Source organism: Lampetra fluviatilis, chromosome 26 (genome assembly GCF_964198595.1).
Source record: "Lampetra fluviatilis chromosome 26, kcLamFluv1.1, whole genome shotgun sequence".
Lineage (NCBI taxonomy): Eukaryota > Metazoa > Chordata > Hyperoartia > Petromyzontiformes > Petromyzontidae > Lampetra > Lampetra fluviatilis.
In genome coordinates, this window is record NC_136300.1 from 9704894 (window position 1) to 9732312 (window position 27419).

The following is a 27419-nucleotide window of genomic DNA, read 5'->3' on the forward strand; positions in this document are numbered from 1 at the left end:
GTTTGTTTTAATTGAATCATAACATTGGTCGCAAAATCCAAATTTGTTAAATAAAGTAGGTGAAAGTGCACGCATATGAAATGGCGTCCACCTCTCAGTCATATTTGCCCAATATACATCATGAGCGATGGCAAGATTGTAGACTATTAGCATAAGAACATGAACACATTCCTGCGGAGGGAGCTGGTAGGAACGTTGGGTTGCTCGGTCAATGGCCAGGGTCAACGGCGGCGTGGTGTATTCCGCAAATATGCCCGACTGTGAGGGCGGGCACAAGCCGGCGTGAGTAGGTTAAACGTTGAGTTTTATAAGGGCACCACGGGGTGACCAGCCCCTCCCCACCCAGCCCCACCCCTCCCACCCCTCACCCAGCCCCACCCTCCCCACCCAGCCTCTCCCCACCCTCCCCACCCAGCCCCTCCCCACCCTCCCCACCCAGCCCCTCCCCACCCTCCCCTCTCCACCCAGCCCCTCCCCATCCAGCCCCTCCCCACCCTCCCCACCCAGCCCCTCCCCACCCTCCCCTCCCCACCCAGCCCCACCCTCCCCTCCCCCACCCAGCCCCACCCTCCCCACCCAGACCCTCTCTCCCCACCCAGCCTCTCCTTGCACGACGGACGGACGGACACAATAATCCCCTGTGGGCTGGTGTAACCAGGAGGTTCCTACCAGTATTATGTGAACGCAATGTAATAACTGTTTTCGTGTTTAGTTTGCTGCACTTATCCCATCACCTCCGATTAGCACGGTTGGTTACCTACGGTGCGCAAAGAAGTTCAATGCACGTAAAGTGTTACGAGTGTGTTGTGTCAATACCTGGGTGCTTGTATTGCTTATATTAACATAACCGCACTTGCTATTTTAATGTTACTTGCATGTGCAATGTTGTCTTTGTCAAATTGGCACCAGCGGCTGAGAACTCGAGATTCTGACACTGAATTTGCATTTTGTGGACAGGGTTAGAGGGAGTCGTCATGAGGATATGGAAATTCTACATACCTGTTCATGATGCTATTGTCAAGCATCCACCCTGCAAACCTAACAGACCCAACCACGTACCGGGGAAATCCATGAAAGACCCAAGGCATTTCTTTTCATCGATAAGTCATAAAGATTGGTGCTATATTTTTAGCCTTCAAATATGTCTTGTTGACACTACAGAGAAGAGTTGTGCGTGTGGGTGAGGCACCGATACGCCCACTTCCTCGTGCTCACGCTTGTCGTCACAGAAGACGGACCACACAGGTCGAGAAGGAGCCACTTGAAATCTGGGACTCTGACGTCTCCTCCGCGCGCTCCCGCATCATCAGCACAGTCGCACGCCAGAGAACTGCGACGTCGGTGCCTCGAAACAAGAAGGTGAGTTTCAGTTTGTTTTATGTGTCACACGGATGGGGGTCCGCTTTTGCCAGTTCGCTGGCGATTTTACACGGGAGGTCCGCGGTGCCGTGAGCACAGCAGCGACAAAAACAAACACGGAAACCCATCGATATTGCAGGGCCCTTAAGGATTATTGCACAATTAACAAACGAATCATGCGCAAACATGCGGGAGCAAGGGACACCTGGCCTAAGAGGGAAGTAAAGAGGGGGAGTGATGAGGGGGTTGAACAAAGACTGCAGATGAGCGACAACAGTGTTTAAGAAACGTGGAGCAGCAAGACTTCTTTTACCAAACAAAGTTTCAGGATTTTTTTTAGGCGGAATCAGGAGCCACTTTTGATGCTACGGGAGAGAGAGGCACTAAGTGGTCCTTTAGGCAATTGTTAGATTTGTTTTAGAGGACCTTTGGGATGAAAACTGTTCAGTGATGGTCTCTCCGGATATCCAGGGGGGGCAGGTCAGGTGAACGGTGAAGTCCCACTCGCCATGTAAACATAATATATTTTTTTAAATCACATTTCCAGTCTGTCAGGCAATGCGCCTTTGCAACCAATGAAAATGATAGCAGTCAGTACTTGTCTCTGCAGGCAAATTCGAGACGTGTTATGACTCTCTGAGTCTCACCAGCAGTTAGGCCTGTTAAACGCTGCGATACAAATGCTGCTTAGTGCTGACGTGTTGCCAGTCGACCCCCAATGAGGGAGTTGACCTCCCGAGTCCCGGGTCCAGTGGCTCTCAACAGTTCTGGACCCACGGACCCGCCAACTACCTTAGGGGCCGTCCATAAATGACGTCACGCGATCTTGGACGATTTTTGACCCCCCCCACCCCTCGTCACACGGCGTCATAAGTAGTCAACCCCCCCCCCCTCAAATATGACGTCACAACGCTTTGCCCCCCCCCCAAACCATATTTCCATTTTGAAAATAATACATGCTTCAAATCGCTTTAAACTATTGTCATTGTCGTGTGTATTTAATGTGGCGCTGCACTCTGATGTTGTAGAAATGTTGTTATAACAATTAGTGTTGTTATAACAATTCTATATTTATTTATAGTTGCGCATTTTTATGTGACGTCACATTTCTCAAACCGCTCCCCTTCTCGTCACACATCGTCACAAAAATCTGAACCCCCCCCCCCTAGGTGCGTGACGTAATTTATGGACGGCCCCTTACGTACACCAATAGTATTTTCAGGACAGGATTTAACCTACTCTAAAAGCTCCGTAAAGTGCTTATTTAAAAGCCATACAACTTTATTTTTCTATAGTTTCCCTTTTAATACGGTAAAGAGTTGTGCAATTGGCAGTGGGAAATCTGCTGACAACTTCCCACGGGCTTGTAGATCACTCATCAGCGGTCTGCGAACCACAGGTTTGGAACTCACCACTGCCCTCGTGTACTGTGTTAGCACGTCACTCTGAAGCTGCTGGATCTGGAAAGCTAAGCGTCAAGCCGGGTTAGCATGTGTATGGGAGGCTGCCTGGGTAATACCAGGAGATGGAGGTACAGCTACGGGTTCCTTGAATCCACCTGTGCACAGCTATTCTATTGTAATAGGTAACTGTTCATTTGTCAATTTAAGAACTGTTCATAACAAAACGTTTTAAAAATTTAATAATCAGGTACAAAGTGCAGACTTCAACTCTTATCCACTCGATCTTTCTGGCCACTGTGTTATTAAGAAGGGTCATTGCCCAAAACGTCACCTATTATATTTATACTAACTTTTTGGCCCGTCCAAGGACGGGTGTATATTGCAGTAAATCTGAAATATTCAATAGAAAAATTATTCAGCTCATGATTATTAATGAGGGGGGGGGGGGGGGTTGCCCCATTTGGAGTGACGTCACCCGCTAATAGTTATTGGGGAGGGGTGCTGCATGTGGAGTGACGTCACCCCCTCATGGTTATTGTGGAGGGGTGCGGCATGTGGAGTGACGTCACCCGCTCATGATTATTAATGAGGGGAGGGGTATGGCATGTGGAGTGCGCGACCTTATGCGTCATGAATATTAATGAAGGGGGGAGGGGCCTCTTTTGCAGTGATGTCACGCACGGATGTAGCACTGTGCTGCGTAGATTTATTTTTTACCGTCACTCTGTAAAGAAACGTCATATTTGAAGCGACTTTGAGTAATAAATTATTTAAATCAGCTCGATCTTCCTATGCGTTCGTGTAAAAATCCACCCACTCATGAATGTTAATGAGGGGGGGTGGGCATCTAGTGGCGTGAGGTCACGCGGGGGGTGGGCTTCATGTGGAGTGACGTCACGCGCGGGACGGACAGACATTCTGAGTGATTCTAGTAGGTAATTTGCTTTAAGGCCACAGTGTTATTGACACGTGTTGAGTTCTTTGCTATTTGTGCTTGTGCACCACTGCCAACTCAGCAGTACAGTATAACCAACTAATTTGCTGGGTGTTAGCCTCTTGCATTCCTGGGTTTTATTTGGGTAAACCAATTTCCTTCCATATGCCAAACACTCAATATTTGAATTAGAAGAAGAAAAAACATCACAATGTATAGCCTTCCTGAAATAAAGAGCCCTTAGACTCATTGATACTTCCCTGGACAAACATATGGCATACTCAAAATCAGAATATTGATTTAGACTGGAACAACTCGATGAGCTATGAAGCTTTTTTTTTACAGATGTCCAGTCGGGAGGGGCGGGTCAAAATATAGGCTACTCCTTAGAGAGAGGCTGTACATTTCCTTGTAAGGCCATGTCTTGGCATTGTCTTTGATACTCTGCTATCTGTAATTAAGGTTAGCTGACTGCATGCTTATCAAGAACAGTGTGTGTGTTCTCTCGATTGGATGGCGCAGTAGTGAGGGCAACAACAGCGTTCTTCTTTGCAAGGCCTCTGACGTGCGGCATCCGACAATACACAACACGTGACAACACCCCCTATCGTGCTGTCAAACCCAACAATGGTTTCAAATGTGTGGCGGCCCCTCACACACACTGATGATGTTTTATCTGCGAAAGTGACCCCAGTCTGAAAATTTGTGAAGATCACTGGTGGACAGTATCACTGTACAGGATGATCCAGATGTCTCGTGACCCCCATTAAATTATCTAAAGCTTAATGTATTTTTTAAGTGAGGTTTCAAAAAAATATATATTCTAAGGAAAAAGTTAGGAGTCAATAAACTGGGGGTCACAAGACATTTGGACCGCCTTGTAATGTGTCAAATTCTCGGCCCCGGCTTACGGTAATTCAGTGGAGAGTGGTAGAAGGACTAGTACTTGTCCTGTGAATACCCTAGGTCGATGCAGCCTTAGTTCCTGGTGCGGTGTGGAAAACACGAGCACTGGCACACCAGTGCTCATGGCCCAGCGTGGTTCCGGCCAGAACAGCCGTCGACCTAATAATCACAAATTTTATCCAGCAGCATTTGTTTAAGCAATCAAAATCTGGACAGATTTCGCCCTTCTCGGTCTCATCATCAGATTCAGGCTTGTCCAAAAAATTATTTCTTTTGCTGGATTGTGACAAGTAGTGTCGGCTTGGGGTGTGGTCGGGTGACTTAATCCAGCAACGGATTGACCATGGCATACTGATCACGATACAGGCTACTGGGGGGACACCGTTGTGTGTGTGTGTTCTATCCATTGCAGATCCCCAGGGAGGATGGCTGAGGCTCTGCCTCCAGATGTGCCGCAGAGCAGACACCTGGAGGTATCCATCAGCTGCACCGACCTCGTCAAATCGAGCAGCTGGTTTAACGACGCCAGCTCATACGTCATCGTGCAAGAGTATGATGATAATGTTGACCAATGGAACGAGGTACTTGACACCGGTGTTACCGGTGGGGCAACGCAGCACAGCCAGGCAGAGCCGTCCCTAGGGAGTACGGCGAATCGGGGCGACCGCCCCGGGCCCCGCGCTTTTGGGGGGCCCCGTGCTTTGACGACACGGTGGGGTTGGCCCCGGCCCCCGCGCCCCCTCTATGGACGGCCCTGCAGCCAGGGCTTAATTTCTCACTCGATACTTTCGAGGTCACACTTGCTCCTTGCTCGGCCAGCATGGGTCAGTAGGGGGCTGATCGGTGTAAGGCACTACCACTATGTCTATCCATGTTCACCGTATATTATTGTACGCTATGTTGCTATATTATAATAATTTGAACAGCTTTGGGGCAAAATAAGGTGATGTGGAGTTATTTGTTGCTATAAATTTCCACGTGATGAGCCACTTTGTTGAGCTTACATTTTTGATAGCCAGGCCGCTTCTGAAAAAGATCTATACAGCTCAGTGGGTCTTACCTGTCAAAATAAGAATGGATTATCCTTTTAAATCCTAAAACTGCCCTGTTGTGTGTGCTCAGATTTTCAGAACAGAGACAATCAACAAAGACCTGAATCCACATTTTGCCAACAAAATGGACTTGGATTATGATGCCTCTAAGGAGCAGAGATTAAAGTTCTTGGTTATTAGCGGCAAGAAAAATGTTGTCGGGGAGACGAAGGCCACCCTTAAGGAGGTATGTGGGCAAGCAGGGCTGCTGATCTCAACGATGCGTTTTAATTAACATTCTGTTATTTTTCTTCAATCCAATTATCCAAATCAAAAGGCATTCATACCAGGCCAAAGTTGATGAATTATTTTGCAAATCCGCTTCGACGAAGCATTAATTGGAAATTAAAGTTGATGTAATTCATATCCACTGTGTGCGAATTTAAAAATAATAGCAATAACTTCCAGTCCTTTGTCATTGGATTGACAAGGACTGGAAGTTATTGCTATTATTTTTAAACTAGTCACTTACTAGTTACGACTGGCCAAGACTAATCAGATAATCTATTGAAATTGAGAGAGAAAAAAATGTAACCGTTCTGATAGCAACAGGCTTGGTGCTGCTTGGAAGCGTATTATCAAGTAATGCAGTCTAACTGCGTGCCTTTCCAGGTCACCATACATCGATGGTGATAAACTGTGAGCAGCCAATAATAGGTATTGCGATTTTTAGGACCAAAAAAAACTGCAGAATGTGCATACGTTATGTACATACGTAATGTACATACATAATGTGTGCATACATGTGCACACATTATGCATGTTAATTAATTGTGAATAACTCAACCAATAATACTGGTAGGAACCTCCTTGTTACACCAGCCCACAGGGGATTATTATGTCCGTCGTGCAGGGAGGGGCTGGGTGGGGAGGGAGGGGCTGGGTGGGGAGGGGCTGGGTGGGGAGGGGAGGGTGGGGAGGGGCTGGGTGGGGGGGGGCTGGGTGGGGATGGTGGGGAGGGGCTGGGTGAGGAGGGTGGGGAGGGGCTGGGTGTGGAGGGTGGGGCTGGGTGGGGCTGGGTGGGGGGTGGGAGGGGTGGACTGGGTGAGGAGGGGCTGGTCACCCCGTGGTGCCCTTATAAAACTCAACGTTTAACCTACTCACGCCGGCTTGTGCCCGCCCTCACAGTCGGGCATATTTGCGGAATACACCACGCCGCCGTTGACCCTGGTCATTGACCTAGCAACCCAACGTTCCTACCAGCTCCCTCCGCAGGAATGTGTTAGATATCCATTGTAATTTATATGACGACATTACCCCTCCTCTGGTCTTCGCACCTGATTGGCTCACAGTGACATCACATTTACCCCCACCTCTATTTAAGAGCGAAACAGGAGGGATTCTCCACAAATCTGGCTGTCGCCAGATGAGGCTAGTTGTAATTACCGGTTTAACGTCGTACTCGAATTGTAAATGTTGTGGGTTTACTCTCCAACACACCGGTGTGCTGAACTAGTAACTAATTTGCATGTTTTTGTTTACGTGACAAACCGTGACAATTTTCTGCGTTAGATGGTGGCGGGTTCAACGACACATTTACATGATCCAACGTATAATATTGGTCGTGAAAGCTTACTGCACGTTAAACTGGACGAAGGCCTCACCATTCTGTGTCAGTCACGACCGTTTTAGATGAGACTTCAACATTGCATGACAATGCTGGTTGGTGAACAAGCTGTGCCCTGGACCGGTTCAGATATCACTCGCCGTTGATGTAATGCGGGGTTGGGAGTCAAACTCAAATCGCTGAATTCATAGCGTAGTATGTTAACCACTGCACTACTATTCCACCACGTGTGTGTGTGCATGCTTAATTTGAAAACGTAGTTATTATCCTGCTCGTGTAATCCCTAAAGTCACATCATTACAATGTGACAATCATAAAATAATCATATTTGGTCTTAATTATAGAGTGTCAGCTTGCTATGCATCTCCTCCGGGGCACTTTATTATAAATGACGAATATTTTCATCAAGATTTTAGACTTATACATTACATAACCTATTTATGTTTTTTTCTTTAATATCTCACTTCTCTGTTAAATCCCACAGATCATTCACAAGAAAAACCTCACGCTGAACCTGATGCAGATTGGCACACCCAACAGTACGGGTAATATTTTGGTGAGAGACAAAAACAAAGGTCCCCCGTATAGCCTTAATGGACTGTTTGGGCAGATGAAGTTAGCACCTGTTCTTTGGTTCTTTCGATAAAGTCACGTAGATAGAAGAAAAAATAATAATAAAATGAAATGAAAGTGAATAAAAATATCACGACGTTTCTATCGCAACACAAGCGGGCGTCATCAGGCAAAGGAGTTAGCTTCTAAAGGCAAACTGTTTATAAAGGCTTGGGGATGGGCGTAGCCCAAGTGTATCAGCAGCACCAGGAGCATGGGCGATGCAGCAATGCCAATGCAGCAACAATGCCAATGCAGCAAAGGGCCGCCAAGAAATCCCTGCACCCCACTCCACACACCACACTGATGACAGTGGAGGTTGATTGACAAGAAAACACAAGTCAAGTCATGACCCAAAGTGGTTGATGTCATCTTTCCAGTGGTTGCTGAGTCTATAACTTTCCTCTCGGTTGAAATTGTCTCTGTGTCTGTATACAGATAGTCCCCGAGTTACGATGGTCCGACTTACGATATTTAGATTTTACGATGGCGATACGACAAAATTGAAAAATATTTTAAATTTCGCGCGGCAGGAAAACGCAGCAGCGTACGAGGTACAATACTTACGTTGGGGCGCTGCCGGGATGTACGCATTTCCCGCCTTGTGTGATGCAGATAGGATTGTTTCCTGAAAAAAACTTTATATTAAATTGCAGTTCATATAGGTAGGCTAAGAATTTACCTTGTTTTTTTACTTTACATTTTACTGTGAAATACAGTATTGTAATTAATAAATACATACAGTATATAGTTTATACAGTACGGTACTGTAAATTGCTCTGTTTTGCTAAATTATGACCATTCTTTAAGACTCCTGGGTAGGCTAGGCCATCTTCGACTTACGATATTTTTGACTTACGATGGGGTCGTCGTAACGCATCTCCATCGTAAGTAGAGGACTACCTGTATATGGATGGCTTCATGAACGAATCTTTGTTGATAGCCAATAGGCTTGCAAAGTACCATCGTCTTAGAGAAATCAATTTCTTGTGAGCCAGCCGCATTAAAATAATGATCAGCCACGGCAGAAGTATTGGTCCTACCGTGTTTCAAATCTGCCTTATGTTCACGAACACAGTCCGAGACATGTCACTTAGTTTCCCCAATGAAACTGCTACCGCAGATAGAGCTTAGTTTGTAGACGCCGGGATATTGCATGTCAGGAATCTTGTCCTTCACAGATGGGATCAGATCACGAATTTTATGCACTGTGTTCAATCGGACCTGGATCTTGTGTTTGTTCATGATTTTGGAAATATTTTTGGTTACTCCTGCTATGTATGGCAGGGTGATGGTTTTGATTGGATCCTCAGATTTCTCCTACCAAGGAAGGAGCCATCCTACCAAGGCTAACTCCTTTGCCTGATGACGACCGCTTGTGTTGTGATCGAAAAGTCGTGATATTTTTATTCACTTAATTTTCATTTTTGTTATTTTTATAAAATATCTACGTGACTTTACCGAAAGAACCAAAGAATATGAATTCCTGCAATCACGAAAGTTTTAAATAAAAATGTAAGTTAGCACCTATGAAGGCCGACATGGCGCACGAGGGGGTGGGTGGTTAGCACCAAACCCGGTCACCTTTGTCTCCCCAGTGACGATGTTTACACATCACACCAAGATACTCATTGAGGCTGAGTCGATATAGGGATGGCCCAGAACTGTTTCAGATAATTGTCACTGATGTTGAGCGTGAGCGGGAATCGAACTCGGGTCGCCGGGTTCGTAAGTAACTATATTTTTCATGTGTTAAGTTATTTTACACCTTAATACGATGTGTGTTTCAATACGATGTGAATTTTTGAGTGCTCAAAAATAACATTACATGCTGTGAATGTGACTAATGTGATGTTCGTGATATAATGGGGTTTTGTAAAAAATGTGTAAATAGGGAAACCCCACACCTGAATTGCTCAGTATTTGGAAGATACAGTGTCTGTCTGGCACTAACTTATGGTGCTACAGCAGCATGAGCAATGATGGGTTCTTCTGCCCTCTGTTTGCAGCTCTCGGCTCAGTTAATCTCCGACTGTCAATTCATCACCCTGCAACTCGAGGGGAAATCTCTGGACAAGAAGGTAGGTTGTTACACCCGAGGGTCGTGCCATCATCGAAGCGACCAACGCCACTCTCCTTCTCCGAGCTCTGCTCACTTTCCGTCGCCGTGCCAATTTGTGCCGGGCACCGAGATGGGAGCACAATCTTTGAGATCTCTTCTAGGTAAAGGCACGCATGGAAATGAAATGATGCGCAGAGATATATCATCAGGTAAATCCCGCCTACCAATGGTTCGGAGTAGCATCACGTTATTTGGCTTGTCGGTATCATTTCTCAACATCATCGTCTATGATGCATCTACTACTGGATGAAGGCCTCCCCATTCCGTCACCATCTGTCACGGTTCTGCGAAGCAAAAATCCACGTAGTTAATTCACGCCAGGTTGATTCCCATCACTCCCATCTCCACCGTGGACTGCTCGCTGGGGTGTTCTCTCATTTGGCTGCAAATTCATCTTTGGTCCGGACCACTGGCATTCATACGTTTACAGCAGAACTGCTGTATCTGTTGCACCTGATGACGGTCGCTTGTGTTGCGATCGAAACGTAGTGATTTAATTTATTTTATTTTATACCTACGTGACTTTACCGAAATAACCAAAGAGTATGGATCCCTGCAGTCACGAATACTTCAAATCTATACTGGCGTTCATTCTGGTGACGTCTTCTTCGCAAGGCCCCTTTCCTTCACAGCTAATATGATGCCTCTAACTTGTGCATGTTCTCTGATCTGTCAGAGGTTGGTTATTGAAAGCTGACCGGGTCAAAATTATAGAATGAAGAGGCAGGCAAAGCAGATTGGAAGGGCAGACGAGAGTGGGTTGGAGTATTTCTAGAGAGCAGGGACTGGATAAAAAGTAACACAGTCATGTGTGTGCTGTGACGTGCTGATCAGTTGGAACAAAATCTCATAAGTTTCCAAAGAAGCATACACCTCTGCATGCTTAAAGTAATAAAATACATGCATGTATACGTACAGTCGTTGTCATAACGCGAATTGGATATATAACGCGATGAATGTATTAGGGAACACGTTTTTGTAAAGCAGATGCGAATTGGCTATGACGCGATTGAGTGAACTGAACTACGTCATGCCTCAGCATAACATCATCCACGGCGAGATGCTAATGGATGATTCTAGATGCTACCCACGTGCCTCGGTATTTGCTCAGCCTACATACGCATCTCACGCGTTATCGCGGACTGTGCTTTACCCTATATTATATTTTTTTTGTTATAACGCAATTTTTCCATAATGCAGTGTTCTTCAGGAACGCAACTACCACATTATAGGAGAACAGACTGCGTATATGAGCGACATTCCAGCTCGGATTTATTGTGTCATACCTGCTGAATCACCTATTTGCTATTTTCAGGACTGGTTTGGAAAGTCGGACCCTTTTTTGGAGCTGTACAAACAAACGTCCATTGGGAAGTGGAAGTTGGTATATCGAACAGAGGTGAGTGGTTTGCAAGGCCAAGAGTTGATTACCTTAATGTGGATCGGCCCTCCCGACCCCACAAGCACACACACCTCGAGGCCAAGAGTCACTCGGGCAATCATCACTCGCGATTGTCACAGGCAACACATTTACAATGAGCAACGTTACGGAGTTGTGTCCGGCCAGCGAAAACAGGAAATATGTTGAGGAATATGTTTGATGGACAATCATTAATTGGTCAGCACAGTACACTACCTTGGGTAGGCACGTGACCTGTCTGTGATCCGAAAGTTTATTTCAGTTGCCCCCATCGAAAAGAAGCAGATTTGTCCAGATGTGGGCAACTGAAACTTCATTCGCCAACGTAAAACTGCGCGGAATCTATCGCTGTTGACAATCGATGGCAAAAATTGTGCAGCGCGGCCCCGAATCCTGATTTTTTATTATTTATCCTTCCTCCCCCACCAGCGCTGCTCTCAAGCACATCGCTGCATGTTAGATCGCGTCCCAAGCGCATCGTTCCCAATGTACACGCTGCCAAGCTTATTTACAAAAAAACAAAGTGCCTCTTTTCACCCCCCCTCCCACCCCGTTAATGCACTCTTGTGGGCTCATCAAGGCCACGAGGGACCGTCGCTGACCTTATCGCCATTCCCCGCCTCCTGATAATATATTTGGGGTTCCTCAAGGTCACTGCACTATTCTTCTCACGTCTTTCTATAAGACGTTGTGCTGGCCCTCCGTGGGTTGCCTGCGTAGAATTCCACCTCTCCTCGCATGCACGCGCGCCCTGTTAGTGGTAACCACTGGGATATATTTAATCGAGCGCTCGGGAGCAGCGATGAATGCGCTCCCGTTACCTTTGAGTGTTCATTAAAGGCAGGTGAAACGCAAAAAAGACAAGCAGCTGTTCTTACCTTGTAGCTACGCGACCTTGACTGTGTGTCCCAGGGTGTTCGACACGAGTTTGGAAGCTTCATTAAAGTGCACTCTTTTGATGCTGATCCAGTGCGACTGCTGAATTGTTTAATAAATAGCTACAGTGAATATACTATTGTGCCCCTGAAAGTCACTTTAAAGTTGAGCTTTTTTTCAGTCATGAAGCTTTGCATTTCTTTCAGTGCATGTCACACAGCATAAGTGCATCCCTACGAGATAGGGAAGTTTGTGTTTGGGTTGCATTTTTCTTGAGTGTCTACAACGCTGTTGTGTATTAGGTTTTTTAAAAGCAATGCGTTTGTGTTGATGTTCGAATAATCCAGGTTCCTTCTTACCTTATGTCCTTTAGTTTTGGTTCATTCTGCTTAGGCCAAGTCACAAGCGCCACAAACCAAAAAGAAGCGGTTCTTGAACCACATTGTGACCCTGAATCGTGACCTTTCATCAACTCGCTTTTTAGGAGGGGGTGGGGCGAAGTGAATGGTTCCACCAAAAGTGTTAATTTATCCATAATAGAGGTTTTTTTGGGGGTTAGATCGCTTAAATATAAATGTGTCGTTCAACCCGCCACCACCCGATGCAGCCAATTGGTAAAGTTTGTCACGTAAACAAAACATGTCAATTAGTTACTAGTTCAGCACACCGATGTGTTGGAGCGTAAACCTACAACATTTACAGTTCGAGTGTTCGTTTAGCCTTCGTACGCCGGGCGATAATTATTATTAAGAGGCAAACAGCAGGGGCTTAATTTTACGTAAAAATATTTTCCATGTTCGCTGTTATACCGGAAAAAGCAATTTGTTGACTCGCAGCCACAGCCATCGCTAGAGGAACAGTCGGTGTGGGTGTCCCCAGGTGAGAATATGTTTCAAGGCCACCCCGAGCCGGATAAACCCGGCTGAAATTATGTCCGTGCAAACATGGGTTGTGCCACCTCGGTGTGAAATTCTGGGCAGTACAATCACGTCCCGCTCACCTCTGCAAATACCGACGGGCAGTGGGGGGGTGTGTGATGTTCATTGCTGTTGAGTGAAGTTATAATCGCGTGGCGACACGCTGTCCTTTAAACCAGCGGTCCCCAACCTTTTTGGCACCAGGGACCGGTTTTGTGGAAGACAATTTTTTCACGGACTGGGGAGGGGAGGGGTTCATCATTGGGTCTTTCCCCCTTTTCAAAGAAGCTCTCCAGCGACGTTTGTTTTGTACTCATTGTGGCTACTAGGGGTTAGCAGCTTGTGTGCTTACCAAAACTGTGACTGAGACAAGTGCGCAGTGCGGGAAAGAGGCGCGGATGGAAGTGGTCAATAATAAATTAATGGGGCAGGCCACGCGCGGACTCACCGCTCTCACCTCCTGCTGCTGTGCGGCCCGGTTCCTAACAGGCCACGGACCGGTACCGGTCCGTGGCCCGGGGGTCGGGGACCCCTGCTTTAAACAAAAACCATAAAGTCACTGCCGGTGACCGTGAATGTTGTTTGAACCAAGAAAACGAAATTAAACGTGATGGATTTTGTAAGGCCCATTCCTTTTCGTATTTATTTTCAATGCCGGGTCTTGGTGTGGCTCTGCAAGCTGATTTTCGTAGGCAGGGTAGTGGTAGACCTTTACTTGTGACCAGATAACGGCCCAATGAGACTTGCTTGCATCCTTCCCGGCATTAATGAAACAAGTCACTTTGCTCATATGCCCTATTGTTGGTAAAGGATTTATTGACAAGCATTTATTTATTTATGTATTTCTAATAAACCTGACGAATATCATAGATGATGGTCAAGTTGGGAATGATACCCTGAAGGATACATTTTCAATGGATACCTGGGTTCAATAACTATAGAAAAATCGTTAAATGTGTAACAGAAAACCCACAATCTATCCACTGCTGGATTAAGGTCTCCCCAAACCCTCACCGTCTCTCGCAGTCTTGCGATGCAAAAACATCCCTCCGATCAAATCCCATTGTTCCGCCACCACCGAATGCGTGCCCGCTATCAAAGGAAGATCAGTCACAGGCGCTTCTAAAGCCGCTTGTACTGCGAAGGCTGAGCAGCAGCTACACTCAGCCCAAGCGTAACCAGAGCCATCGTTCCCTGAACGTTTTTGCTGTTTTCACGCCTTGCTCCGACATCACCTTGCGTCTTTTGTTGGGCCGCGGTAATGTGATCGGGGGGGGGGGGGGTTAATCGCACTGTGTTTCCTTTTGGCAAGGGATGAATAATTAATACGCGTAAATGCTCAGCCACCCCCCCACTGCCCCCAGAAGTTTGTATCGGATCACCGTCTCGCATTGCTCGCCTTGCTTTGTTGCTCATCAATAACCAGCGCGATGGATGCGTCTTCTTCAGAAGTCGGGGGGGGGGGGGGGGGGTTTAAGGCTTTGTTTCTCACAGTGGGCAGCCAAGACGACTGTTGTCTAAAGTTCATACTGAATAATTATTACGCCTCGTGAGCTGCCCAAGAACACATTTGTTTTCTGTTACATGCAATGCTGTGCACAAGGATCCATGAATTAGCATGTATCTACGTATGTATGTTGAACTTCAGTCACACCGTACAAAGCCAACCGTGCTAATCGGAGGTGCGGAGGAGTATCATGATATATATCTAATATATGAACATGATGTTACAGTACATACATTCCTCTGCTCCTTTCTGCATCAGGAATAGTTTTTGTTCCAATATAGATTAGAATACATGTAAATGTTCACCTAAATAACCCTTTATGAGTTTTTTTCTTGAAATTACATTTCAAGATAGGTAAATTTAGGCCACTCCTTTTTTCATATTTTTTAATCCATATTGCAGTAAACTGGGGCATCTGTGTTTGTTTTTGTTCAGTGGACAAGGGGAAATGTTTAACTCTCTGCTGTTCCACGGTGTTGCATTCCTCAGGTCCACAAAAACACCCTCAATCCTCGATGGAAGAACATCGTCTTGAACCTGCAGTCTCTGTGCGACGGGAACATCGCCAAGCCCATAAAGGTGCCGCGTCTCCCGCAGTCCCGGTTACGACCTTGCAAATCCCACCACCGCACAGCGCAAACGCCTCCCGCCACCTACCCTCACGCACCATAACCCTCTGCACCTCCGATTAGCACGGTTGGCCACGTACGGTGCGAAAGAAGTTCAACACACACAAACGTATGTTGAACTTAAACCGCCACGCGCTCCCCTACAGCACCAGCGGCGGTGTCTGCTTTCCGTCAATTAAGTGGACAAAAGGAGCACGAGTTCTGAGCACTTGTGCCTGCGATACCATTGTTGTGTGCCGTGTTCAGATCCCCCACGTAGCTTTTAAGTAGACCGTGTGGCAAGTGCTGTTAGTGAGCTCATCAAAGGGGGCTGTGTGGTTAGCTCCACTCCCGGCTACCTCTGTCTACCCAGTGCTGATGTTTACACACTGCACCGGGTGCTCATTCGCGCCTTCGATTAGCACGGTTGGCTACGTATTGCGTGAAAGAAGTTCAACAAACATACAAGCCTGAGTTGACCCAGGTGAGAGCCAGAACCGGTTCGGATATTTACCATGGATGTTGGCCATGGCCAGGAATGAAAATAGTTGGAGCTGGGTTCGTAGCGCAGTGCGATAACCACCGCACGCCCGCTTCACACATGCGCATACACAACCAGGGAAATACAAGCCACCAACAGCCATTTTCAACACCAGTGGCAGCCCCGATAACAAAAAAAGCTCGTGCCTTTCAAAATATAACATCAAAATTCTGCATTATAGACCCGAGCGAAATTCTTTTGAGCGTTTATCAGTAACGAAATACAATTTAACCCCGAGAGGATATTAATGGCGTGTCAGTGCATTTAAAAAAAGCCAGCCACAGAGATGGAGAGCTTTTCGGCTGAATAATAACATATATGCGGCTACACAGGGACTGATACATGTGCTTGCGGATATAATTAATGACTCTAAAGCGAACTGCCCTCCGCGGGGTCTTGGCTGCCATTAATACTCGCCAGGGAGCATCAATGTGCTTATTCCTTCCGCACCACTCCCCGTGTTTAAAGAACCGTCGAGTCGTTTTTGGCTTGTTTGTTTGTTCATTTGCCACTTTTAATGGCGTGTAGCAACGATGTTTGGGCCCAAGAGGGCCGTTCGTTCACAACCTGAGGTGCCCAAGGGCAGCGCGCATTGACTGCAGCAATGCCCAAAGAGACATGCGGTCATTTCGTCTCGCCTCCCTGGCGAACGGAGCGTGGGCAGACTTTCGTTAGTTTACAAGAAATTTCAGGTGTTTGGCAATGATTCCTGGTCGCCCCATAATGTCGGAGAGTTGGGGGGGGGGGTCTGGAAAGAACTTAAGATTCACCTGCTGAAGGCTCAGCTCCTCATTGCAAGATCTTACGGCCAATTAAGTTACGGGCGGTGTCGCAGTCTTTCCTAAAATATATAGTGGGCAAGAACTAGAGCCCAATTCCGCGATGTTTAAGTGTTGTCCAACACTTGTTTAACGTGTGTTATAACACCCCCCATCGCTGGGTATGACCGGTCTTATAGAAAAAGAGCTCTCACTGCAGGGTCGATAATTATTGCAGAGGGCAGTGTTAGACCTGAGGGCTTGTGTCAAGTAGCCGAGGAGGTGAAGACTGTTGATCGAGGTGACAGAACAGCAACTTGTATTCAGTGTGCCCCCCTGCGGCCAAATGTTTGAGGTGGGGGAGCGTCGGTGTCACTGCCGCCCACTGTGTTCCCAAATACAGATTGAAAACTCGTTTATTTGGAACTGCTTTTTGCGTTAAATTTGTTGTCCCCCGCACCTCCGATCAGCGCAGTTGGCTACGTACGGTGTGAATGACGTTCAACATGCATACGTATAAATGGTAAAAATAACAGTCACTGACAGCGCGTTGTCAATCTACTGCTGGATATAGGCCCCCTCACGCCATATTGTACATTAATGTATGAATGTTGAACTTCTTTCACGCCGTACGTAGCCAACCGTGCTAAATACGAGGTCCGGGAACCAACCGCGCTAACCGGGGGTGCATGAGGATTGTTTGACTGTATTTCGCCCCGCTGGTTAGTACGGGTTGGTGAAGGAGGTAGGGCAAGATCAGTTTGGATGTCGCTCCACCGCTGTTGATAGCTGTGGTCGCAAATTTATCTCAGGGTCACCGAGTTCATAAATGCCTTGCGCTAACTACTGCACCATCGCTCCAGCCCAACTGTGCCTCAATGGCCATGCGAATTTTCGGGCCAATTTCTGAAGCTGACGGAACCGTTCACTCTTCGGTTGCCTCCAAAGGCAACAAGCTTTCACTCGGTTTCCGTGAAGAAGTAAGAAAAATAGCTCAATACACTTGAATCAAAATTGCCTTGTTTTTAGACTCGTGAAAGTTCAATATCGTGCCGTACTACAAGGCGGAATAGTTTCTCTCTAACAGCATTGTGCATTTTTTTTACAGTAGCGTCATGCTTATAACAGTGATGGGAAGGAATCCCTATCATGTCAATTAAATATTGGATCCCAGTTGCAATTGCTTTACAAATCATTTGACGTGCTTTTTTGTTCCATTCAATGTATTTTACAATTAACCTCTTTTCAAATAGATCTTAAAGACCACGGGACTACATATTTGTCAGGAGAGATCAGTGCCGAATTATTGTACCGCACTTATATGCTCCCACATCTATGCTCCCTGCCTTCACCCACCCACACTGTCCAGTGTGGCGAAGTATAGTCTTGCAGCCACGATGGCTCGCACGGTGCAGGAAGGCCCTCGTCCAGAGGTGGCTTTACAAAGAGGATACGACCGTGATTTTTATCATTCGCCAAATTTGACAATTCTGTACCCACCAGTGAAAAACGGAGAGAGGCGACCGTAACCCACACTTCGTCCCGCCTTGTGCTCGCAGGTCGTGTGCGCCGACTGGAACCGGAATGGGCGATCCAACCCCATCGGGGAGTGCGTTGTCACCGTCATGCAGCTCAACCAAGCCAAGCTGAACAACACGGTTAGACCTGTATACTTCATTTCCCACTGTTCAAAACCACACTGGGCCGAGCCGTGCCGTGCCGTGCCATGCCGAGCCAGCCCGGCACGGCTCTGGTTGTTTTTAAACTTCAGAAGCCGAGCCGAGCCGTGCCAGTGATGTTGCACGCAACGAACGAGTCGAGTGGCGCGCAGGCAAAGTGGCGACGCTGTGCACCTTCACCCTGTACTGCTGGGAGTAAACGTAACACGCGACATGACCTCTGGCTGCGTGTAGGTCATGTTTGATCTTGTCTTGCCTGGAAACGTAAAGAACTCGAACTACAAGAACTCGGGCCAACTTGTGGTCGTGCTCTGTACGGTAAGTGATGTCGCCGCAAAGTACAGCAGAAAGAATGCATTGCTTAAAATATTAATGATACAATGCATGATCAGAATCAGCAGCAACAGCACCAATTGTTTATCTACTGCTGGATGAGTGTCTCCCCACGCCATCGTCGCCATCCCTCCCTCCCTCCCATCTCACTTCTGCACATTAACTAATCTCATCGCTACATCTCCATGGCGGTAGTTACATCGGGTGTGTTCTGTACTTTGGCTGCTATTTCATCACCAGCCTTTACCCTCATCCATCAACCCTTCCAGTGATGTGTCCCCGCCCAAGCCCACTTTCTTAACAGTTATCTAATTTTTCCTTTTCCCCGAATGCCAGCGTTCCTCTTTCTTTCCGTTAGTTTAATTCCAGACACGCATCTCCTCACGCTTCCTTGCACACTGTTCAGTTTTTGTTGAATTTCTTTTGTTAATGGCCATATTTCTAATGCGTATCTCACGCCGTGCAAGGCACAGTTGTATGTCGCTTTTCATTATGAAAATGACGTTTTTCTATAGCTCCCCATACAGTAAACCCTTCATATTTACAGGGGATACATTACTGGAGAACGGCGTGAATATTAATACTCAAAGCTCATAGGGAAAATAGCGTTAAGAGAAGTTAACAGATTACTTTTAAACATAGAAACCGTATGTATATATTTATTGTATAGTGGTATTGTGTTATTTGACTTCCGTTTAAGAATGGAATAATTTATTTGTTGTGATAACTTTTTGTCGATTGTGCTTTTTGTTTTGGTGGCATTTCTTAATTGTTTAGTCATTTTAGATGTCGCTTGGTAGTAGGGGTTTTCTTTGCTTGGTGGTGGCTGTATGTGGAATTTGGTCCTTATATAATTAATGTACAGCGTTATGGGATGCTATTCGCGTGAATGATGTTGTATGAAATTAAAGCATTATTATTCATGAACAAAAACATTTAAAATTGCAATTTCAATGATTAAATACATATTTTGATATCATATACCGTAGTACATAATTCCAAAAATGTGTGAAAGAAAGCACTCGCACGTAAACGGTGCTGCAGACAGAGGCGGCCCGGGAGGGAGAGCGGCGTTGCGCTCCCACGATCCGTGTCGCTTCCTCGCCTCACGGCCTCTTGCCGGGCGGTCGCTCGCTCTGGCCGCGAATATTTAAAATACAATTTGAAATAGCACTCCCATAAATTTGTCGCGAATACTGTACACAAAGCCTGATGAGAAACCCCCCACGAATATTACGGGGTTGCTGTACTGATCTTGTTCCCCTTTTATATTTCGTCGCTGTGATCCAAAATCCCCTTCAATAATTACGCTCGGCAATACCCACTCTGTTGTGTTTTCAAGTTGTTTTCAAGTTGAACCTCTGCAGCTAACTCTGAACTTGTATGGAATTTAATATCAAGGAGCACCTCATACTGCTGTACATGGCAATCATACAAATGCAAACAGTGCACACAAACTACTATTAAAAATTGTCAACATAAAAGCAAAGCAAAAACCCGGGTTAGGCAGTCTGAGAAAGCAGCAGGAGACCTCGCCGTGTGAAACGCCACAACCCCGAAAACTAAACAGACTGGCAAAGTGCATATTTTGTCTCCTGATTGCAGATTTGCAGACAGTACACCTTTCTGGACTACATCCGCGGAGGCTGCAAGCTGCAATTCAGCGTAAGCTCCCAGACATATTGACGATGCACCTGCCCTACCCGTACGTGTGTTGAACCATGGATCGTGCGTTGTTGAATTTGTTGGTTAAGGTCCCGAACCTTCATTGGTTGAATGGGTTCCGGCACAAACCTGAGGACGCGCTGGGAATTGTCGCCGTTTCCCTGACTGCCTCGGCTGTCCCTGGGGCTCGCCGTTGTTGATGCTGAGCCCTGGTTCAGAATCAGAATATGTAGTTATACTGGAGGAATCCGATGAGCTATGAAGCTCTTTTTCACAGATGTCCAGTAGGGACGGGCAAAGACGTTACAACAACAAACAATAATAAAAATAATAGCAGCGAAAAGTACAATAAAGGTCAACAAATCACCCAAAAACATACAAATACAACTAAACCATCCCCATCCTACCAGGCAAAGCCCACTGAGGTATTAACTTTGGTCGCTTTTTCCCGGGATGCGCCGTGACGTTTGCTCCCTCGCTCTCCTCTCTCGCCAAACGTTTCCTTGACGTTGCCTCTCCCCAGCCAGCCCCACTCCCTTTTACATTCATGCAGGTTGTTTGTAAATCATCTAGGCATGCTATTGTAATGTAGATGCTGCATACATTGAAATTGTTGTTGTTGTTGTTGAAACTTATATTCGTGAGGAATGAGCTCTGTTCCCTTTGGCATGACCCGCAGGGAGGGGAAGCACTGAGAGCCAAAACTAAATCGGCCATGAATTCAGAAGCATTTCATTCCCAAGAACACATTGTGCATCTCCAATAGTAATTTTTGTATTAATTTAGTATTAATACATGTAAATTTTGATTCCGATGTTGTCTTTTTTTACTTTATGTGAACGAAAAGACGCATTCGCCCATTTTTCTCATTTAAATAGGTAAATTTCAAAATATCAATGTACTGGTCACAAAAGCAAAGTTTGTGGGGAATAATATCCATTTTCTGTACTTTTGAGGCATAAGAAATTAGGAAATAACACTTACTATCCAGGAACAAAAATATATATTTGATACACAGTGTAATGATATATATGTAAGGCATTATAATGACGACTTGTCATGATATGGGGTTGCGATTCGAATGAAGAATAGATTCATTGAAAATTAATGAACATAGGTAACCTTCGTGGCTGCAGTGGTTATGTGATTTCATTACAATATATACAAACTGAAAATGATGAATTCTCAAACGTACGATTTTACACATATATTACGGTGTTAATCTATGAATCAATGCATCATTACGTTCAGCGTTATATCCCATATACAATATATATAAATTATCCGAGTTTATCATTTATTTTTGTGATGAATTTTCTCAATGTTGTATAAGGTACACACCGCGAGTCAGGCCCTTGTACACCGCATTATGAAACCCAAGCATGCAATGCGCCACTAATACAGGTCCTGTTATTTAATGCACGACTAATCAGCATTACATCGTTGATTCATCTGCGATAATGTTTTTTGCCGCTTGGTAATTTCGCTATTCGACGCATCCCTTAACGAGTGCCCTCACAGCTCGTGTCCCGAGTTCCATATCCAGAGTAGCTCTATTAACGAGATGGCAAGTGCCCCAAAACCAAAAACAGGATATTGTAAAGGGTGAAAATTGGCATTAATTTATAATTTCATAAAAATTCTTAAGGCGCCACGGTCGCGATATGTTAACTACCTTGCCTGGTATACAGGAGGTCGTAGGTTTGATTCCGACCCTGACGCCTGCTGTATATTTGGAGTTTGTATTCTCTCTCTCTCCCCGTGGTCAAGTGGATTTTTCTCCGGGTCCTTCGGTTCTTCCCTCCACATTTAGAAACATGCGTTTAGAGTAGTTGGCTGCTATACATTTCCACGTGATAAGCCACTTCGTTGAGCTATCATTTGTGGCCAGGTCGCTTCTGAAAAAAAGTTATATCGCTCAGTTGGCCTTACCTGTTAAAATAAAAAACTGTAAAAAAACTAGTGAAATAGCATATACATGTTGTCGATTAATATGCATTGTACGTAGTTGAGTTCATGTAACCCCTGCAACCGTGAGAGGCGCAAACCATGAAGATTCAGCAACAAAGCGTCAGATCGGTGACCTCAAGGCTGCACCGTTGTGACCGCAGTTCCCACACGGGTCGCGTGCCCTCTCTGTGCTCCGCCTCCCAGATGGCGATCGACTTCACGGCCTCCAACAAGCCACCGTCACAACTGGACTCCTTGCACCACACGGGGTTCAACGACGCCAACCAGTACCTGATGGTCATCCGAGCCGTGGGTGGGACCCTGCAGTATTACGACGCGTGCGTACACCAGCTGGCCAACGGAGATCTCTGGCGTGCAAGCGGAACAATGCGCAAATTTTTCCCACCGACATTTTCAATTTTTTTCTCTCCTTCTCCCTGCAGTCAAATGTGCACACAGTCCCAAGAAATCTGCCAGCGGTGCATTTCATCGTTCATTTTTTTAGAGTTTTTGCCAGGAACGTATATATGCCAAAACTTTTAGTGATATGATGCAAAAAAAAGTAGTCGTCATATAAATAGCATGTTGATTTTGAGACTGAGCAGACTGTGGAAACAATGCAGCTTTCTGCGTGTGATGTACAAATTCCTGTGTTGTCTTTTATCTAATCAGAGACAAGCAGTTTCCAGCTTATGGATTTGGGGCACAGCTGCCATCCGAGGAGAAGGTAAGACACTGAGATCTTGTGCCGTGTCATCACAAAATGCTGCAAGAAGAGTGCATGCTATGCAATTGTACGATCAGAATGCACCGTGCACATGTATTTGAGTATTGTCACTTACAATTGGTTCTTCTATCAGTCCGAGTATTGTTGTGTTGCAGGCGTCGCAAGATTTCCCGTTAACATTGAACGCTAATAACCCAAATTGCGACGGTAAGTCATTTTGATCATCGCTTAAGTACACGTAAGTGCCTGAATAACACAATGTCTAAAATATTCATTGGTATACAATTATACGCTATGGAATTCACTCAAAATTTGTAGTTATTTATGAAGATGTATTACGAACTCCTGTCCTCCGCATTGAGATGTGAAAAGTTGGGCAGCAGTGTGATTTAAAACGCCACAATCACCACAACCTCCATGTTGATGGTAATTGTAGCCGTATTTTTTTTTATATTGCTTTGTCTTTGACAAGCTGTTACTGGGGGTCTTTAGAAATCAGACTGACAGACCAAACCTCTCCTCTGCAACGTCGCAGTGAGAAATTAAAATGCTGGGCGCGTTGCCTGATAATTTGTCCGTGATGTTTGCCGTGTGCGGTTGTCCTCTTTGCAGGTGTGCAAGCGCTGATCAAAGCGTACAAGTCTTGCCTGACGAAGGTGAAACTCTCCGAGCCAGCTAACCTTGCCCCAGTCATCAACCGCGTTGCCACCGCCGCTAAAAGAATCAAGTTTCAGAGTAAAATGGCTCACGTGAGTGACACTGGCGAAGTGCGGTTGGCAATGGGCTACGGTGCGAGGAATGAACATGGGGTACTCTGTGTCCAATTTCCCAATTCTTTATATAGCCCCGTGCCTGGGCCCCTCCAGCCCATGGGGCCCACTGCATTTGTACCTCCCTATTGCAGTTGCACTGGATAGCTATGCCACTGATAAGTCAGTTCCCTACCCACGGACTGCCAAAGACAACAGTGCCAATTCTACTTCCATAGTAAATTTTGAGCAATACGGTGGCAGCGATGATTTGGTGCATCAGACAAATGTGTTTAAAAAACTCCAAAACCCGCTCGACAGTGAGGTGTCCAGGAGGTAACGCTACAGCAAGTGGATTGATCTACCGCCGCCCGCTATCCTGCAAAGGCACGCTACTTTCTCTGCCCTCCACAGGAGTATCACATCCTCTTCATCATCACGGACGGCGAGGTGAAGGACATGCCGGCCACACGGGAGGCCATCGTGCAGGCCTCAAAGCTGCCCCTCTCCATTGTCCTCGTGGGCGTGGGCAGCAACGACTTCAGGGACCTCGTGGAGCTGGACAGTGACGACACCATCCTGACGGCCCCATCGGGGGAGAACGCCTTCCGTGACATCGTGCAGTTCGTGCCGTACCTCGACTTCGCCAGGGTACGCCCCCGCGTGAAAAATCATGGTGCCCACTAGGGTTTTCATCTCCATCCTGGTTTTCCCATGGCATGCTCTTTCTGAGGTAGCTGTGCTGGAATTTCAGTAACCTTCCCAAGATACTATAAGTCTCAGTTTTGTCAATTGCGTTAACTTTCCTGGTAGGCAGGAGGTCGTGGGTTCAATCTCAACCCTGACGCTGGTATATTTGAAGTTTGCCCATTCTCCCCGTGGTCGTGTGGATTTTTCACCGGGTCCTCCGATTTTTCCCTCCACATTTAGAAACATGCGTTTCGAGTATTTGGCTGCGATAAATTTCCACTTGATTAATTTCGTTGAGCTATCATTTGTGGCCAGGTCGCTTCTGAAAAAAGAGCTGATAAACCTGGTAAAAATATAATTGTTTAGTTTAATACAACACTCAATACAATGCATTCACATGCAATTCTCCCCTCCTTTGGTATTGTGAGATATTTCTCTATCCATGACATCAGGTGATAACCCTCATTCCCTGCTTTCCCAGGAATTGATAGCAATACGATCGATGTTATTGTTATAGCACCAGCTGACCACTATCGCTGTGTATTGCGTGTCGTGTACCTGTCGTTGTGGCTGTGGATGCAGGATCCAGTGGAAAAATTCCTGGAGCAGGTGATGGAAGAGATTCCTCATCAGGTGGAGCAGTACTTCCATCAGATGGACCTCCAGCCGCCAAACATGACCAGCCCCTAAACTTCATCTTGCATGTGGGGTGGCACACGAGATTTTGTTCCAGGTCAACCATTCTGGGTGTCGCGTCAGAAACCGCGGCGTGCTTTCACCGAGACGTATTGTGTGCACAGTGATTGATGAAATCAACGGCTCGCTCTGGGTTTTAAGCTGTCTTTCACACATAATTAAACAATGCAAATGTGAAAAATCAACAAAGAAGGGGGGGAAAAAGCAAAGGATGGATAAAAAAAATCATTAACATTTTTTGTTGTTGCAAAAAAGCATCGTACCGTGCTATATTTACATCATCATGGCAGGGAAGATTTTTTTTTGCTCAAATTATTTTTGCCAGAAAACAATCGCACGCAGCCCAAGCTGCTAATTCAGTCCCACGTTGCGGCGTGCTTGGGTCCACATTTACATACCACACCCGCACGCACCCTCTGGCACCGCACATGTGGCACCATCCCCGTGGAGGACACGCGGACGTTAGCCAACGTGGACAATTTTACATTTTGCACTAAACATTTGGCCTCCCAGCTCTACCCAGTATGCTCTCCAGAACATTACACCCATGTCACTCTAGAGTTGGGGTTGGTGAACTGCTTGTGGGAGGGGGAGAGGAACTAGTCTCAAGCTAACATTCGTATGGATTATACTATGGTATTATAATGGAAGAATGCGATCTGCTTACCTGCAAAGATGCTAACACGTTGTCGGAGTACATTAATTATGCGGTTTGAGTATTAAACGTCTACACACCGTTGGTGCCGCTCTCACTTTACTGCTATTTGGGTTAATGTACTCTTTGAAAATGTATACGGTATATCTTTGAGCGAAATGTACTTAACCAGATTAGGTCAATGTATTACTAATTACTACGTAAGGATATTGTTTTACATAATGCATTTTATATGTTTATATAAAACTCGTACAACTGTTAAGTTTTGTCATCGTGTGTTTTTGTTCTTTCACTTTGATGGGTTATGACGCTTTCGTTAAAGTTTGGTATTGTGGAGGTGAATGAGTGGCTCAGAGGTCAGAGTGCTAGAGTGCCACTGGATTCAAAACCAGGTTTCAGCCACCTGTGGTTAAACTAGCCTGGTATCCCATTGCTGCACACACACACACAAATCCATTGAATTTCGTTCTGCACGTAATTTGGCTAAATTTCAGCTGCAAGGATTAAACATCGATTTGTCATGCGGCATACTTTAATCCCAGTAAACACATTATTTCGTGATACTGCGTTGGCAGTGGCGCAAAAGCAAAATAAAACACTCAACATATTTGTCAAGAACAACGTTTTTGGGAAATGGGCCATCTCTTGTGTGCTATGAAGTAGTACCATTGTCCAAAACGTCAGCTATATCTCTTTTTCCCTTTTAAGACCACAGTGTTATTGACAGACGTGTTGAGTTTTTTTTACTCCCAATGGTGGAAAGTGCTACCTCTTACTGTGTAGAAGACAGGTCACTCAAAGGGATCTCGGATAGCTCTGATATTCATTTCCATGGGTTTTCCAACACAAAGTGCTGCACTCTTTTACGGGAGACCCAAGTGGGTCGTTCGTTTAACGAGGTGAGACCGATAGCAACATTCGTGAAATTATTTAAATTATTCATTAGACAAATGCTTCGTTATTTTTTTTAAAGGAAAACGGGAAGTTTATCCGGGTAAAATTGGCCTGCGATTTCCTCTCCGTGCAGGCACCAGATTTGCTGCCATCCGTCTCCAGCGACCAATCGAACACTGGTTAGCACTGCCTCCTGCCGACTTAAATTGCCCTTCTAATTATATCATTGCGTATGGCAGCAGTGCTTTCATAATCTCATTGCCAATGTTGGAGGTCTGCGAGCTCCAAGATGGCTTTGGGGAGAGAGTTGTTGTAGTTTTGCTCTTCCTCCGTTAAAGAAGCACAGACGACAGTGGTTTACTGTGAAGGCCATAGCGATAGTTGCATGTTCACAATCGCAATGCTGTGGCTAGTGGCCATGAGTTGAGATAAGACCAACACGGCGGCAGGTTGGTGATGTTGGCATCCGTAGCCTTTGCAACCCTGGGGAGCTGGAGACAAAGCCTTTCAATCTTCGGAAGCTGAGACAATTGCACGGGTGACCTGCTGAGAATGTTGTTGACATTGGGGAATTGTCGGAGCCATTTGAAGATGACAGAGCATGCAAACATCTGCATAACTATTTGGGACACGCCAGCCCCATTATTTAAAAAAGTAAAATGTTTGGAGTACAGCAAAGAGATTTAGCCATCGTCATTCTGAAATTTCCCAACAGTCTTAGGGTGCACAGAACTCACAGAGGGGAGGTCGAGATACAGGA

General features: G+C 45.9%; 1 protein-coding gene across 1 annotated transcript; it reads left to right on the forward strand.

The window, feature by feature from the left end:
• The first annotated feature begins 1070 nt into the window (after positions 1–1070).
• LOC144942197 (copine-3-like) lies at positions 1071–26004 on the forward strand. The gene is given in 18 exon segments (XM_078868955.1): positions 1071–1172; positions 1174–1250; positions 1252–1359; positions 5015–5183; positions 5725–5880; positions 7745–7816; positions 9882–9953; positions 11310–11393; positions 15204–15293; positions 18181–18279; positions 18535–18618; positions 20239–20298; positions 22453–22586; positions 22921–22975; positions 23131–23182; positions 23588–23724; positions 24139–24375; positions 24997–26004. Coding segments are annotated over 18 exon segments (1896 nt in total). The 3' UTR covers positions 25105–26004.
• Positions 26005–27419: the final 1415 nt, after the last annotated feature.